This window comes from Thermobia domestica, chromosome 11, assembly GCF_964235325.1.
Source record: "Thermobia domestica chromosome 11, izTheDome1.hap1.1, whole genome shotgun sequence".
Lineage (NCBI taxonomy): Eukaryota > Metazoa > Arthropoda > Insecta > Zygentoma > Lepismatidae > Thermobia > Thermobia domestica.
Window position 1 is genome coordinate 58,023,341 of NC_137464.1, and position 17,392 is coordinate 58,040,732.

General features: G+C 36.1%; 1 protein-coding gene across 1 annotated transcript in view; it reads left to right on the top strand.

Annotated features, from left to right (window-relative positions):
• LOC145664083 (venom carboxylesterase-6-like) overlaps positions 1-17,392 on the top strand; it is a 48,828-nt gene that overhangs the window by 9,475 nt on the left and 21,961 nt on the right. The window contains exons 2-3 of the mRNA XM_081730430.1: positions 4,274-4,411; positions 16,421-16,577. Of these exons, the coding sequence (XP_081586556.1) occupies positions 4,274-4,411; positions 16,421-16,577 (295 nt within the window). The remainder of the gene's footprint in view (positions 1-4,273; positions 4,412-16,420; positions 16,578-17,392) is intronic.

Sequence of the window (17,392 nt, forward strand, 5' to 3'; positions counted from 1 at the left end):
TATAAGAGGTTACAACGTTCTGTGATGAAGCACTGAACACACAAATCCTACGGTAGAGCATGAGGAAAATATTGACGAGACCGGTTCCCAAATTTGAATGCTCAACACTGTCGTCAGCGAGTTCAGTGTTCTTTCAAGATATCTTCTTTCCTACTTCCCTCAAAATTGAAACATTGCCCTCGGCCGGAGTTAAGATATATCAAATAGTGTCAAAGTGTGACTCCAAATCATTTTGATTTGTTCCCGGGCAAACTTTTCTATAGGAAAACGTAAGCGAGTGCTCGCTTTTGAGGACATCTTTATTAAAGAGGATACAAGCAAGTTTTAGTACAATTCGTAATTCAAGATATTTACTTACATCCACCACTTTGAACATGAGACAAAACAGGTTTGAAAACAGTAGAAAACACACCTCATCTCCACTACCAAATTAATCAGGTGAGATTATTCGCGGTAAGGATATGACCGATGTTTTATGGAACTCTAAGGGCATTCTTATCATAGACTCTGTAGTAAATGGTGATAATGTGATTGGGGTATCCTATTGAGAATTATTAAGGCGTTTAAGTGATCGCCTTGAAAAGCTGCCTAAAATCATTCTGATGCAACAGAAAGAAGGACAACATAAAGTTCATAGGTGTAACAATAAACAGAGAAGAAATCAAATGTCTCACCAATTTTAGTACCCTTAAACTTTTTCCTGTTTCCTACTTTAATAATAATAATAATAATAAACTACGTTCTAGTAATGATAAAGGAGTTATTAGGGCTAACAGTGATTTCCTGAACACTAGAATTCCAGATTTACTTTTAAGTTTACGAAAATCTTATCTATCTATTAAAATGCTACAATAGCAATTAAAAGCGCCTGAGCTCCAACCTATAACTTTAGCTATCAAATCTTTCATTTACGGTTATGTGTGATTTCACGTTTAACAGAGACAAACATTTTAAGTATTTGTACTTTAAATAGTCTAAATTAGTTAACTATATCTTTTTCATAAAGTAAGCCTTCTCTAAAATCAATGCATGTGAGTTGTGCTTCCATCTTCCGAGTTCTTTTAAACTATGTTTATATGTTTGTGGCCTTCCTTTCGACAATGAGATCTCGGAAACTACAGGCTCTAGAAAGATCACATTTTCACGGATCGATTGAAATTTTGCGTAGATTGTCCAGTTCTAATTGAATATTAAAAAAATGGCCATTATATCTTTGTTACATTTTTCAAGGGTACGCTGGAAGCGTTGAAATTAAAAAAAAAAAAAACATCATACCCTATGTGTTATACATTCCAACACCACTATGTTGTATATTTGGGTTGTATACGTCTCAGGCGTTTGTTCCATGGCCAAATAATAGTGAAAAAGGAAGGATAACCATTTCTCGAGTCTTAAGATAAATCTTTATTTTTTGTGTGTTTTGCCCAATGAACACCATATATAACTGACATTATAATTAATTGTATATGTAATGTATTTGCTTATTACTTACTGCATGCAAGAAGAAAGAAAACATTGGTCATACATGAATTAGAAACTCAAACCGGAAGTAGGCTCAAATCTTACAAACGGTGCGAGGTATTGAGAAAAAATAATCGAAAAAAATCTCCCCTTTATGATACCCCTTGCCGATTTTTTTAAAATCAAGACGTCTTTCACTTGTGTCTGTAAAGGGACATGTTCATATGTTGTGAGGAATGAGAAGGAGATTTATGCTCATATGCGAATGATGCGCTGTGTAGAGAGCGCAGGTTCAGCTAGTAGATCGATATAAGGAGTGATTTGCACTTAGGAGGAATCACATTGGGATACATAGAAAAGGTTTTACGCCTGTACGATTTCTTATTTTTGGATTGGTTAGAAGATTGTCAACCACGTGCGTGCAATACTATAAAACTGTACGGCAAGAATGACTGAAAATTTGCAAAATAAAAACCAGTTGAGAATGTTCCAAGAGCATTGCCAGAACGAACTTGAAAAGAATGGAGCGGGAGGAAAAACTGATTGTTCCTAGATGTAAAAGTAAATCTTTTTATCCGCACCTTCTTCTCTGTCTCGCAAAAATTAGCATAATTATCTCTCTATGACTTACAGTTCTCGAGATATGACTGCTTAAATATCTAGAAATTCGAACTTTTTTGGCCAATATCTGGGAAACGGTGGCCAGTTGGCTAGTAGAAGTTAATCAGTGGTCACCTGTTACTATTTGGTACCAAAATGTTCTCCATCCTCTTAGGTATTGATCAACACCAATGTGATCTCTCTGCGACATACGATTCAAGAAATTTGTCTCCTTAAATCTCCCGAAATCGAAACTATTTTTTTGCCCATATCACGAAAACAGTAAGTCATAGACAAATGGTATTGGTATTAATCAATCTCTAATAGAATGTTAAACATTTTCGCACCGATATTAATTGATTGCCACTGGCCATTTGCCAAACCAGTGGCCAGTTGGACAGTGGCCACCGGTTACTTTTTGGTACCAAAATATTTACCATCCTTTTAGATATTGATCAACACCAATATGATCTCTCTATTACTTACGGTTCCCGAGATATGGCTCCTTAAATCTCTGGAATACGGCCATTTTTTGGCTAGTATCTCGGGAGCGGTAAAAGTGACGCGAAAAATTTAATCATTTTCTATGATACTTTTTGATGTTCTATCGAACGCAGGGTTCAAAATTGAAAAAAATCGCAAATAACAGACAGACGAACAGACAGACACACTTTTTAAGTTCGTTGATAAATAAAAGTATCGAGTGAGATTCAAACCAAGTTCAAAAGTATTGAATTCCCACGAAAAGAAAGGGCTTGACATTCATAGCTATCGAAACAACTAGAAATCATTGTCATTGTTGTATGGATAGAGAACGAACATCTTAACAACTCTTGTTTTATTAACGATTTTTGTGATTGAAAAGCGTGCGTGTTTCACCTACAACCAAATTTTCTGCTGCCAAAGTATTATTTGGTTCTAATCATATCACTACATTAAATAACAAAAGAGAAACTGAGTATTTCAAGCAGCGAACTATTGACTGTGATCGGAAGTCTCGTTGTTATTTTTTTCATGTAACTTCCCCTCTTATTACTTCGAATGCGTTATTGACAAAATCACAATTTTAAGGCACTTAGGAAAATTCATGCCCGCATTTATGTTTTGGAGAAGTGTACATTCAGCGAATTGTTGCCTCCACTCTCAAGTTTATATAAAAAATATTTTGTTCTGGCTCGTAGTGCATTTCAAATTAACCATATCATTATGTTGAAGTATGCAAAGATAACTGTGGATTTCTATAAAGGACAAACATTCAGCTTTTCTATATAAGATGTTGATATTATATAATGCTAATGTAATGTAACTTTAATGTTGTTAGTAGAATTGGGCCTATTACTTAGTACTAGAGCACCAATATCTTGTATAGAGGTCACTCGTTCGATACCATGCCATATTATCTTATAGTGAATAACATTATGTCATTTAGATTTTCTCCGAGATCTGCCGTTTTCTTCAATTATCAATATTCCACCAATTTATTATTCAATTGCGGTTAACATTTCTATTGAATATCATAATCGTGAGAGACAACAAAATTATAATCTAAATTCCCTGCTGTTGGAGTTGGCGAGAGGCTACTGCCGTAGAACGCTTTAATTTATTTACCTATATTTAAGTCCTTTCTCAGCGGCGAAGCTAAATAATATAAGACAAGACTCCAGTTCGACTGGTATCAGAAGCACTATAATACTTTGATGCTCTCCCACTGGGAATCTAATCAAGGGCCTCGTACATTAAAAGACAGACGCATCAGCTACTGGGCCTACGAGAGGACCTTAGATGCTTTTTGTTTGGGTGATGTGTGGTGAGGATATCTATTTCCATCACAGTCATTATTGGCTCTGCTAATTCTTAATTCAAATGCCCGCACCAAATGCCTGAAGATAGGTCACATAGATAATTTCATGTCATCGCAAGGATGGAAACCACACAATAAGGGTACGTTTGTTGGTCACTCCGTGAGGAAACATGGAACACTATTTTAATTTCTGATTATCAATAGATAATTAAGTTAGAGTCCATAAGTGCTTTGGTCCGGTATTCAAACTTAGTGGACCGTAATGATAGAATATAGGCTACGTATTCTTATGCATTTCTTTCTCCGATTCAATTCGCATATTTTAAGTATTTAATATATTACTATACTTTTATTTTTTTTACGTGGAAGGGTAACGGTTGTAAATGGTAAATTTCTGTTTTTTGTTGACAGTCGCCTCAGCCTCCTGAACCTTGGGAAGGAGTCCGAGATGCGCAGAAAGATGGTTCCGTATGTCCACAGCTCAATTTTCTTACAAGGACATTTGAGGGAGAGGAAGACTGCTTATTTCTCAACGTGTACACAACGCAAGTAAGTCACGTGTTCTTTAATGTTATTATGGTGTAAAAGAACTGACGGACCAACAATATACAAATGAAAGCCACAAAGATTCAATATGGCATTATTCTTTTAAATACTCTTCGCGAAAGCAAAAACGAATTTGTTTAAAAAATAATGGTAGTGAATTTAGTTGACCATTCACACATATAGTATACGTATTTATTCCGATATCTTTTTACTATAATTGACCTTTAAATTACTAATAGAATTGCATTATCTGTCAGGAAAGTAAATGTACACCTATTTTTCGAGTCTGGCATTTCTGAGCTCCATCCGTGGAGAGTATGAGAACTAAATCAATCAAATGTTTACTGAGGGGCAAAAAGAAAAGTTTAATCTGAATAAGACATTGCAGAGGAGGACAAGTTGTGAATACGAATAGTGCATAGTGTAAATAAAGGACGACAACGAAAGAGAAAGCCAGAAACAGCTGTTTAACTTAGAAAAAAGAGTAAAAATTGTCAAAGTGGGAACATAAAAAACAAAAACAACAAATACGCCGACAACTAAACGTTCACCACGCCGTGATCTTGGTGTAGTGGTTAAGGTGCTGGCTTACAAATGAAAAGATCGCCAGTTCGAATCCCCAGCAAGGACATTTTTTAAAATTTTTGTTAATAATACATACAGCTCATGAGAGATGGTAAAAGAGGTCGTATTTAGTCTTTCGTAGCAATTATTATTGGTAATGTTTAGTACTGATAATACTTATTGTCTTTGCGTGTTGCTTTTATTCTCTTCTTAATTTTGAAAGAGAAGAATATCCCAACAAATGCCACCAAAGTTCCTCATATTTTGAATGTAAACGCCATTTTCAATTAGTAAAGAATAAAAATTGAATGTTCCGATGTAGCTGCAAAAAGTAAAAAGAAAAACATGGAAGTGGAGTGTTCGAATCCATACTCATGGTTATTAAAAATACAATTTCTACATGCTTTGCACCTCCCGACCACGTTTCTACGTTAGCAATTAAGAGGTTTGTGTTTAGGTTAGTCTGGTCAATACGTTTTGCAAAGGGGCCCGGTTTAGCTCTGACGCACCACAGGTGCGAGCAGGGAGCAAAACACCTTTTCTCTCTCCCTCTGTGTGTCTATTTATCTATCTATCTGTATATATATATATATAACACTATTTCAATGACATAACCACTCTAATTTTCAGCGGATTGAGACGAATCTTGGCACAAACATTAATTGTTGAAATATCTTGATGAGTTCGTTAACCAGAATAATCAGATGAAAATGTTCAAAATGGCGGCCCTTCAAACTCTTAAAAACTTCCAAGGGAACCAAATTTCGCCCATAAACAAGTATTCAGAAAGTTTGAATAACTTTCCTCTTTTACTGAGATATTTGTGTGCAGGGACTTACTGAAATATTGGACCCGATTAATCGCATAAAGAAGGTTCACGCCCTTTCGCTACGGTGAGGCTTTTTTTTTTTTTTTTTTGCAGGAGGGAGTTATTTTCGTATAGGAACAAGATGATTGTTAGTGATGATATGAAATTACACATTGAAAGGAAGTAACTTGTGAAACGTGTTATTTGAAAGAATAATATAATAAATGTGCATTCCCCTAACACAGAGAACTGGAAATAATGTATTTCGAGTTCGGGAGCGCGAATGGCGAGGAGTGTTATTTGATTTGCTTTTTACTAACACATTGCATTGCAAATAAAGGTAGGCAACATTAGTGGTAAGTAAAATATTATTATTATTATTATTTGCTGAGCAAAACAATATATTTACATTAAAAAAATAAATACTTGTTATAGTTTCACCAACTAACTCTTGGTTTCATCAGACACTATGAGATACAGGAGTAATGTATATACAAACATGCACACGTAATAAAAAGACGCTGCCGATAATAATAATAATAATAATAATAATAATAATAATATCAAATATTACTAGCTAACTCGTGTGTGTATTTCGACAATATAATTTTATATTATTATGTGGAAATAAGTAAGGCTGGCTGGCACCCCCCCCCCATTAATTTTTTTCGATGCGCCTTATGGGTCCACAGTGTCCAACGTTGGTCCCATCTCACTATCACCTCCTGTTCTCTCGATATAAGTTATCGACATTTTGCCTAAAGAGGGCTCTGCCGTGGCTCCATGACTACCCATGACAATGACTCTTCGTTCATTTTGCATTGAAATCGCTTATTTTTCTGATTACTATGAGTGTATACTGTCCAACGTTGCTCCCATTACTCTACAATTTCCCGTTCTCTCGATATAAATTGCTAATATTTTGTTTGTAAGGGAGATATGGCGTTACAATTTTTACGTTTGAAGAAGAATTGAGGAAGATATTGTCTTGACACAAACAACACCTATTATTATTATGATTATTATTATTATTATGATTATTATTATTATTATTATTATTATTATCGACAGCGTCTTTTTATTACGTGTGCATGTTTGACATGAAGCCAAAGAGAAGATCCATCATTCGTAGAAAGAATAAGAATAGTCAGTTACTTTAACTGTGAACGACAGCGAAGAATACGAAAAGAGTGATTAGCTGTAGCGAAAAGAAACAATACTTTCTCTCAAATGGATAAAAAACCAAGCAGAGATAGATTCGAACTCGCATGGACGGCGTGAAAAGTCAGTGCTTTGTCCACTTTTTTTTAACTGACTCACCGAACGTGTTTCAGTAACTTACCTATTGATAATTTTACTTGCTTCACTCGTTCAACTTGCTTTTTCTAATAACTTATAACGACAGAGACACGAACACAGAAACATAAGGAACAGTTAAAAATCATAGATGCTCTCCCGCCGGGAATCGAACCCGGGACACCAGACACCAAAGTCGCACGTGCTAACCACTAGACCAGATTGGAGGGCACTGCTGTCTCTCTCTGTGTGGTTACGAATTAGGACCACTGTATTGCCAGCTATCACTTCTGTGAGTTGTTTACTATGATCACATGTTTCTTCTTTGCTGGAAGAGTTAAACCTACATTCTATGTAATACATGAGGTATTTAGACCTACATGCTCTTCATATAATTTAATAAAACGGTCATGCTGGGAATAAGAAAAAGAACATTCCTTCGACAAAACGGAAACTATTGGCATCAGAAATATTTATCTACGAGGCATGCGCAGTAGTATATTTCAGAATAGTTACTGTTTAGTTCAGTAAACGAAGAAAGGGGTGTAAAAAAGCAAATATGTCGCGTCAACGAGATGGACCAGAGTTGACAGAGGCGGAAGCAGATGTGTAGGAAGACAACAACTTGGTTAAATTGATAATTGGTTCTTTATTCTGTAGTATATCGTAACACAACTTTACGGGAGAGCAGAGAAAGACTTACTAACGCTGTCATATAGTAAGCTTTAGTAACACGATCATATAGACACAAATGGATGTAACTGTGAGTACTACAACTTGGATTTAACGAAAGCCGTTTAGATATTCAGTGGTTTGCAGGGTTGTATAAGACACAAAAAGATAAGACACAATACAATTCTTCATACCTCAGCTTCCAGTAACTAGATACATGCAATTTCTGGTTAGATACTGAAAATGCTGTCGGATTTTAATACATGACGTATTGCAGGATACAAAATGCTTTCCATTACTTGTTTGTTTGTAGACAGCTACTAGCTTAGTGTTCTGAAAGGTTGTGTATAAACTAGGGATAGCCAATTCCGGAATTATTACTTTCCGGACTCCCGAAGGTAAAACCGGACAAATTCCGGAATTCGGAAAATTCCCATTTTGGAATAATTCCGGAATTCGGAAAAATCCGGAATTTAGAAATTTCTGATTTCTTTAACATTTCAGAATTCGGAACACTCCGGATTTTTTCGAAATCCGGAGCTTTTCTCAATTCCGGAATTTTCTAAATTCCGGATTCTTCCCGAGTTCCGGAATTTTTCTGAATTAGGAAGTTTAACTGAATTCCATAATTTTCCGAAATCCGGAAAGTGAAAATTCCGCTTCCAAAAAATGAATTTATTTTGGTTAATATGAATCGTGGCGGAAATAAGTCTTTGACCAGGTAATGGCGACTGCTTTGAAAGAAATGGGGTGTATGAGAATTCAATCTGTCATATTTGTAGTTTCGTGTGGAGAAAAAACAAACTTGTGAACCAGCGGTTTAAGAACAACTCAAGTTATTAATGTAAACTTTTCCGACTTCATAAAAGAAATTCGAAAGACATTTTGAATCGAAGAAATATAACATACAAGTTTGCAAGCGGAGACAAAGAAACCTAACGTAACCAGACTAAAGACGAATCGTTTACCGCGTAGCGATCAAGGTCAAGCTGTTTTCGAGGGCAAGTTTCGAGTTGAGTCGACTTTGATAATGGCTCGCTCGCTCGTTCAGTCCGTTTTAACTCGTTTTGAAATAATGGCTTGATTAGACTGGAAAGCGAAAGCCATGAGAAATGTGAGCAGTAATGTGGAATACTTTTAGTGTTGCTCACGACAGGGGTGCGTCTCGTCTCGTAATTTTAGTGCATTTCGTGGGGCAATTTTAGTGTATCTCGTCTCGTCTAGATAACGAGAAGACAAGAGTTTTTTTTTATGAGACAGCCTCAAATGTCGTAATCACCAATATAAGTATATACTCTAGTTCTTAAAATCAAGCCTGAGACCTCCACTGTCGAATTCTTGAGCCCAAGCTGAAGGCCAACTCGGGTAGTGATATCAACCGGCTCGGCTCGTATCAACTGAGCGAACAGCTCGAGTCGGCTCGGTTGGGATGAGCCAATGACCCGAGCCGGCTCAGTTAGAACAAGCCATCGACTCAGCTCAATTGAGCCGATGGCTCGAGCTTTCTCGGTTGGGATGGGTCCCCTACTCGGCTCATGTGAACCGGTTTAAGCCAGCTAAGTTGAAACTAGTCCATCGGCACGGTTCGATTCAGCTGAACTAAGCCGATGGCTCAAATTGGCTCGGTTGGGTGAGCTGTTGGCTCGGCTCACTTCTCTGTTCGGTTCGATAGTGAATGAGCTGTAAGCTGAGCCGCTCGAGCCGTTGAGAAGCCTAAACCCGGTCCCAGCTGTTTTGAACATGTTTGGCTGAAGCCTATAACTTTTAACAATTTTTGGCTCGAGCCCGAATACTTGCCCCTTCGGAACTCAAACCCAGAACGTGACCGATGTCCTTCCCTCCTGAAGACTTCTCGATGACCGAGATCGACAGTCAATTGGCTTTTACTATTCAGATACAAAGCGTATATCTTTTAAAGATTATACACGGTGTTGATATAATAATAATAATAATAATAATAATAATAATAATAATAATAATAATAATAATAATAATAATAATAATAATAATAATAATAATAATAAAAGTTTTAAACTTGCCGTTGAAATTTGGCAAAACTTACTTAAAAGTAGAGATTTCTGGGAAAGGGTTCCGTACCTTCAAGACACACCTCTGCTACTATCAACATTTTAAACTACTACGTTCCGTTGAAGTTTCATGTAGAAAGTATTCTACTGTATGTTTTAAGGAAAATAACTGTAATAAATATAACTGAATATCACGCAACAGTAAGGCATATAATAAACTAATTTTTAGGATATGCGGAAGTAAATATAAAAGCTTTGCTACAAAATACCTACACAGAGCATTATTCAATGAGCTCTGAAATATAATGTAACGAAATAGCCTATGAAATTCAGTCTACAGAGCAATTGTTACTTAAAGAATGGACATACACTATTTCGAGAATCGAGACAAGACGGGAAATATTTACCATACTTTTCGTCTCGTCTCGATTCTCATCTCCAAAGAGAGACGAAAATTTTGAGTTAGCCTTGACCCGTCTCGAATGTAAAATGTTAATTCTCATGTTATTTTATTTGTTTTAGAAACGAGATGAGAAACTCCTCTTCTCGTGAGCAACATTAAACCAAACTGAAATATTCTTTCCAAATGTCACGTTTCTGCTTGTAATGGTATGACCTGAGCGATAATTAGCTCCTAGCTTTTAATCTTCTACGAGATAATAATAATAATTATTAGTTTATTATTATTAATATTATTATTCCTGAAGATTTGATAGTTCAAGTATTGAAACATCCGAGTATTCAAATATCTGAATATAATAAAACGTATGTTATCGCCGATCAATCGCCATCAAAAATCCTAAAGTACACACACACACAAAAAAATGTGCATTCGCACAAGCACCTTGAGCACTGAACCGCGATCACTACGCGGTAAAAGATTCGTTTTTAGTCTGGTTACGTTAGGTTTCTTTGTCTCCGCTTGCAAACTTGTATGTTATATTTCTTCGATTCAAAATGTCTTTCGTATTTCTTTTATGAAGTCGGAAAAGTTTACATTAATAACTTGAGTTGTTCTTAAACCGCTGGTTCACAAGTTTGTTTTTTCTCCACACGAAACTACAAATATGACAGATTGAATTCTCATACACCCCATTTCTTTCAAAGCAGTCGCCATTACCTGGTCAAAGACTTATTTCCGCCACGATTCATATTAACCAAAATAAATTCATTTTTTGGAAGCGGAATTTTCACTTTCCGGATTTCGGAAAATTATGGAATTCAGTTAAACTTCCTAATTCAGAAAAATTCCGGAACTCGGGAAGAATCCGGAATTTAGAAAATTCCGGAATTGAGAAAAGCTCCGGATTTCGAAAAAATCCGGATTGTTCCGAATTCCGAAATGTTAAAGAAATCAGAAATTTCTAAATTCCGGATTTTTCCGAATTCCGGAATTATTCCAAAATGGGAATTTTCCGAATTCCGGAATTTGTCCGGTTTTACCTTCGGGAGTCCGGAAAGTAATAATTCCGGAATTGGCTATCCCTAGTTTATACACAACCTTTCAGAACACTAAGCTAGTAGCTATCTACAAACAAACAAGTAATGGAAAGCATTTTGTATCCTGCAATACGTCATGTATTAAAATCCGACAGCATTTTCAGTATCTAACCAGAAATTGCATGTATCTAGTTACTGGAAGCTGAGGTATGAAGAATTGTATTGTGTCTTATCTTTTTGTGTCTTATACAACCCTGCAAACCACTGAATATCTAAACGGCTTTCGTTAAATCCAAGTTGTAGTACTCACAGTTACATCCATTTGTGTCTATATGATCGTGTTACTAAAGCTTACTATATGACAGCGTTAGTAAGTCTTTCTCTGCTCTCCCGTAAAGTTGTGATACGATCTACTACAGAATAAAGAACCAATTATCAATTTAACCAAGTTGTTGTCTTACTACACATCTGCTTCCGCCTCTGTCAACTCTGGTCCATCTCGTTGACGCGACATATTTGCTTTTTTACACCCCCTTTCTTCGTTTACTAAACTAAACAGTAACTATTCTGAAATATACTACTGCGCATGACTCGTAGATAAATATTTCTGATGCCAATAGTTTCCGTTTTGTCGAAGGAATGTTCTTTTTCTTATTCCCAGCATGACCGTTTTATTAAATTATATGAAGAGCATGTAGGTCTAAATACCTCATGTATTACATAGAATGTAGGTTTAACTCTTCCAGCAAAGAAGAAACATGTGATCATAGTATACAACTCACAGAAGTGATAGCTGGCAATACAGTGGTCCTAATCCGTAACCACACAGAGAGAGAGCAGTGCCCTCCCCTCTGGTCTAGTGGCTAGCACGTGCGACTTTGGTGTCTGGTGTCCCGGGTTCGATTCCCGGCGGGAGAGCATCTATGATTTTTAACTGTTCCTTATGTTTCTGTGTTCGTGTCTCTGTCGTTATAAGTTATTGGAAAAAGCAAGTTAAACGAGTGAAGCAAGTAAATTTAGCAATAAGTATGTTACTGAAACACGTTCGGTGAGTCAGTTAAAAAAAGTGGACAAAGCACTGACTTTTCACGCCGTCCATGCGAGTTCGAATCTATCTCTGCTTGGTTTTTTATCCATTTGAGAGAAAGTATTGTTTCTTTTCGCTACAGCTAATCACTCTTTTCGTATTTTTCGCTGTCGTTCACAGTTAAAGTAACTGACTATTCTTATTCTTTCTACGAATGATGGATCTTCTCTTTGGCTTCATGTCAAACATGCACACGTAATGAAAAGACGCTGTCGATAATAATAATAATAATAATAATATCAAATATTACTAGCTAACTCGTGTGTGTATTTCGACAATATAATTTTATATTATTATGTGGAAATAAGTACGGCTGGCTGGCCCCCCCACTATTTTTTTTCGATGCGCCTTATGGGTCCACAGTGTCCAACGTTGGTCCCATCTCACTATCACCTTCTGTTCTCTCGATATAAGTTATCGACATTTTGCCTAAAGAGGGCTCTGCCGTGGTTCCATGACTACCCATGACAATGACTCTTCGTTCATTTTGCATTGAAATCGCTTATTTTTCTGATTACTGTGAGTGCATACTGTCCAACGTTGCTCCCATCACTACAATTTCCCGTTCTCTATTATTTTGTTTGTAAGGGAGATATGGCGTTACAATTATTACGTTTGAAGAATAATTGAGGAAGATATTGCCTTGACACAAACAACACCTATTATTATTATTATTATTATTATTATTATTATTATTATTATTATTATTATTATTATTATTGTTGTTATTATTATTTTATTTACCACTAATGTTGCCTACCTTTATTTGCAATGCAATGTGTTAGTAAAAAGCAAATCAAATAACACTTCTCGCCATTCACGCTCCCGAACTCGAAATACATTATTTCCAGTTCTCTGTGTTAGGGGAAAGCACGTTTATTATATTATTCTTTCAAATAACACGTTTCACAAGTTACTTCACTTTCAATGTGTAATTTCATATCATCACTAACAATCATCTTGTTTCGATACGAAAATAACCCTCTCCTGCAAAAAAAAAAAAAAAAAAAAGCCTGACCGTAGCGAAAGGGCGTGAACCTTCTTTATGCGATTAATCGGGTCCAAAATTTCAATAAATCCCTGCACACAAATATCTCAGTAAAAGAGGAAAATTTATTCAAACTTTATGAATACCTATTTATGGGCGAAATTTGGTTCCCTTGGAAGTTTTTAAGAGTTTGAAGGGCCGCCATTTTGAACATTTTCATCTGATTATTCTGGTTAACGAACTCATCAAGATAATTCATCAATTAATGTTTGTGCCAAGTTTCGTTTCAATCCGCTGAAAATTATGGTGGTTACGGCATTCACAAATAGCGTTATATATATATATATATATATATATATATATATATATATATACAGACAGATAGATAAATAGACACACAGAGGGAGAGAGAAAAGGTGTTTTGCTCCCTGCTCGCACCTGTGGTGCGTCAGAGCTAAACCGGGCCCCTTTGCAAAACGTATTGATCAACTGACCTAAACACAAACCTCTTAATTGCTAACGTAGAAACGTGGTCGGGAGGTGTAAAGCATGTAGAAATTGTATTTTTAATAACCATGAGTATGGATTCGAACACTCCACTTCCATGTTTTTCTTTTTACTTTTTGCAGCTACACCGGAACGTTCAATTTTTATTCTTTACTAATTGAAAATGGCGTTTACATTCAAAATATGAGGAACTTTGGTGGCATTTGTTGGGATATTCTTCTCTTTCAAAATTAAGAAGAGAATAAAAGCAATACGCAAAGACAAAAAGTATTATCAGTACTAAACATTACCAACAATAATTACTACGAAGGACTAAATATGACCTCTTTTACCATCTCTCATGAGCTGTATGTATTATTAACAAATTTTTTTAAAAACGTCATTGACGGGGATTCGAACTCGCGTCCTTTTCATTTGTAAGCCAGCACCTTAACCACTACACCAAGATCATGGCGTGGTGAACATTTAGTTGTCGGCGTATTTGTTTTCTTTTTTTTGTGTGTTTTATATTCCCACTTCGACAATTTTTACTCTTTTTTCTAAGTTTAACAGCTGTTTCTGGCTTTCTCTTTCGTTGTCGTCCTTTATTTACACTATGCACTATTCGTATTCACAACTTGTGCTCCTCTGCAATGTCTTATTCAGATTAAACTTTTCTTTTTGCCCCTCAGAAAACATTTGATTGATTTAATTCTCATACTCTCCACGGATGGAGCTCAGGAATGCTGGAATCGAAAAATAGGTGTACATTTACTTTCCTGACAGATAATACATGCAACAAGTAAGGTTGTATCACAAAGAATCTAGAAAAAACATACAGTAAAACGTGTTCACATGGGCACCTCTCGAATTAATTTTTGCACAATCAGTATTTTCCGACAAGATATGCAGTACATTTTCTCAGCAAATTGGCCGCATTGAGCCATAGTTATTTTTACATTAGTAATGTTAAATGTGTCTCTGTATGTTGGACACCTAAACATTTTCCAGGTCCACGATTTTCATTTCTTACAAACCTTTATAGATTATTTTTTACTATTTTTAGGGCTTGAAAGGTCTTAAAGCCAAGGGAGTAAGCCAAAGTAATCAACACGTTGAAATTACATTTAAGTCATAGTGTGATAATAGCAAATTATCAGTTTCGTTGCGAATAAAATGTCCACTTTGACGTCATGTGGGAAACACCGCAACACAGGAGTGGACTAAGGTGTGTGTTTAGTCACAAACTCTACATACGTCCAGCAAACAGTCTGCAGCACCAAGACAGTCAGGAAGCAGTTCGTTATTAAAAAGGATTGTATGAAAATGCACCGTTCCCCATGGGTTTCTCAATTTTCATTCCGGCAACCCTTAGGCACTGACTGAAACTACATTCGGATGTACTCCCCTGCAACACCGTGGAAGCGAATGTTCGGAAAGGCGTTCGGGACGTGCAGACTAGTTCGACATACACAATATCACCGTGCAATAGGCAACCTGAAAAAATTGGAGTCATGGATGACATGAGTTGATACCGGCCAACAGAGATCGCCGTCTGAAGGTGTACAGTTATCTGAGTGTAAGAAACGCAGGTAAAAATTTCATGAATCGGATTGTCACTTTAATTAAAAATGGATCTCTTATGACAATCGTGAATAGCCAGGACAGTGTTTGAATCTTGATCCAAGTCCAGGAAGGTTTTCAAAAACCCTAGATGATGATAGTACTATGATAATCTATGGTGAGATTGATCCTCATGTCTTTCACTGTCGAGCCGAAACCATAACTGCGGATCGTCACGGTGCTGAACTTCATAAAAGCACCGCAACTTCGCATCGCAAGCATCAATAACTGATTAAAAGACACGGTGTTCTAATGTAGCACGATAATCAACACATAAATATCGCTCAAAGGACCTTGGAGAATCTCCGTGAATTGCAGATTGAATCCTTCTTCCTTCACCGTATTATTCTGATATTTATCTAACCGACTACCATCTTTTCAGACATCTCGATCACTTCTTGGCAGGGCGGTGCAATTTGTGCTTGAGTACTTCTTTCGCAGACTCCAGACTTCTTTCACCACGTAAGCTAATCGTTGGTTGGCTGAGTAATGGCAGAATTGGGTTTGCATTCGGTGACTATTTTGATAAACCAAGTAATTATAATAATAGTTGTTATAATTTTGGTCTTTGGAAATGACGCACTTGAGGCGGACATTTCATTCAGATCAACCTATTATTTGCAATTGTTTTATACTAGATCTATATATATATATATATATATATATATATATATATATATATATATATATATATATATATCGTGCTCTTTTCTTTTAAAAGAAGCTCACTTTGTTGGTTGGTCGATTGATTTCCAGTTCAGCGACCTGTTCAGCACCGGGGCTACGTGAGATGGGGGCTTATAGCTTATGACTGTCTGCTTTAGAAGAATTCAAACCTGAAATCTCTTGACTTAAAAACAATAAATAAATTACTGCACATTCTTGATTTCAGAAATACTGTATTCTGCGCTAGTTTTCTGTTACTATATCAGTATTTGAATTAGGTGACCTCGTTTTGACTTCTTTGAGCGAATTACAAAAATACTTTGTATTTATTAATATTGTGTATGTTATGTTGTAGGGTCCTGAAACGAAAACCAGGAAAGATGCTGTCATGGTTTGGTTCCATGGAGGTGCTTTCATGCACGGTTCTGGGAATTCTTCATCCTACGGTCCTGAATATTTTATGGACCATGAAGTTGTGCTAGTCAGTATTAATTATCGTGTTGGAGCTTTAGGTAAATATAATTCGTATTCAACCTTTTCAAGTTTAAAATTATATTTAAAAGTCTAAAGCCACGTTTCCACTTTACATGAATCTTGTAGCTTTCATAAAAAAGACCTTGCTACCCGATCGTTCTATCTACTGTTTAGATTTTACAACTTCTTGTAAGCAAGAAAGGTATCACCACCCATGCAGCACTGCAGTCTAGCGGACAAACAATTAACCTCCTCATTAAAAACGTGTATTTTGGCGCACTCTCCCTCTCTGTCCAAAAGAATCCGTTGTTTTGGAAGCGGCGAAACTGGTTTTTTCTTTATGTCAGCGGGAGGGCGATAGCAGGTAGCAAGCAAGACGTCCCAGAAAGTTGGATACTGTTCGACTCCTTGCAAGATGGAAAAAATGTTTTATGACCCTTTCAAGACTAAGTGTACACGGTGAAATATGGTAGGGTTTCAAGTTTTTTTTTTTTTTTTTATGACAGCTACAAGTTCTTCTAACGTGGCAACCCATCTTAAGACTGATTTTTTCTCCCACAAATTGCCCGTTAACATTAAGTGTATCTTCACAAATTACGATGAAAAATATACATAATTTTCTTACACAGTTTTGTAAGTAAGGAAATCGATGGGGGTGTAGTAAGTTAAAACAAGTTATTATTATTATTATTATTATTATTATTATTATTATTATTATTATTATTATTATTATTATTATTATTATTTAGCGTAAGTTGATGTACATACTATCACGATGTCAAAGAATGGAAAGTATAGGTTGTCTTTACGTATAAAAATTCTAAGTACGCATAGTACTATCATAAGAAAAAAA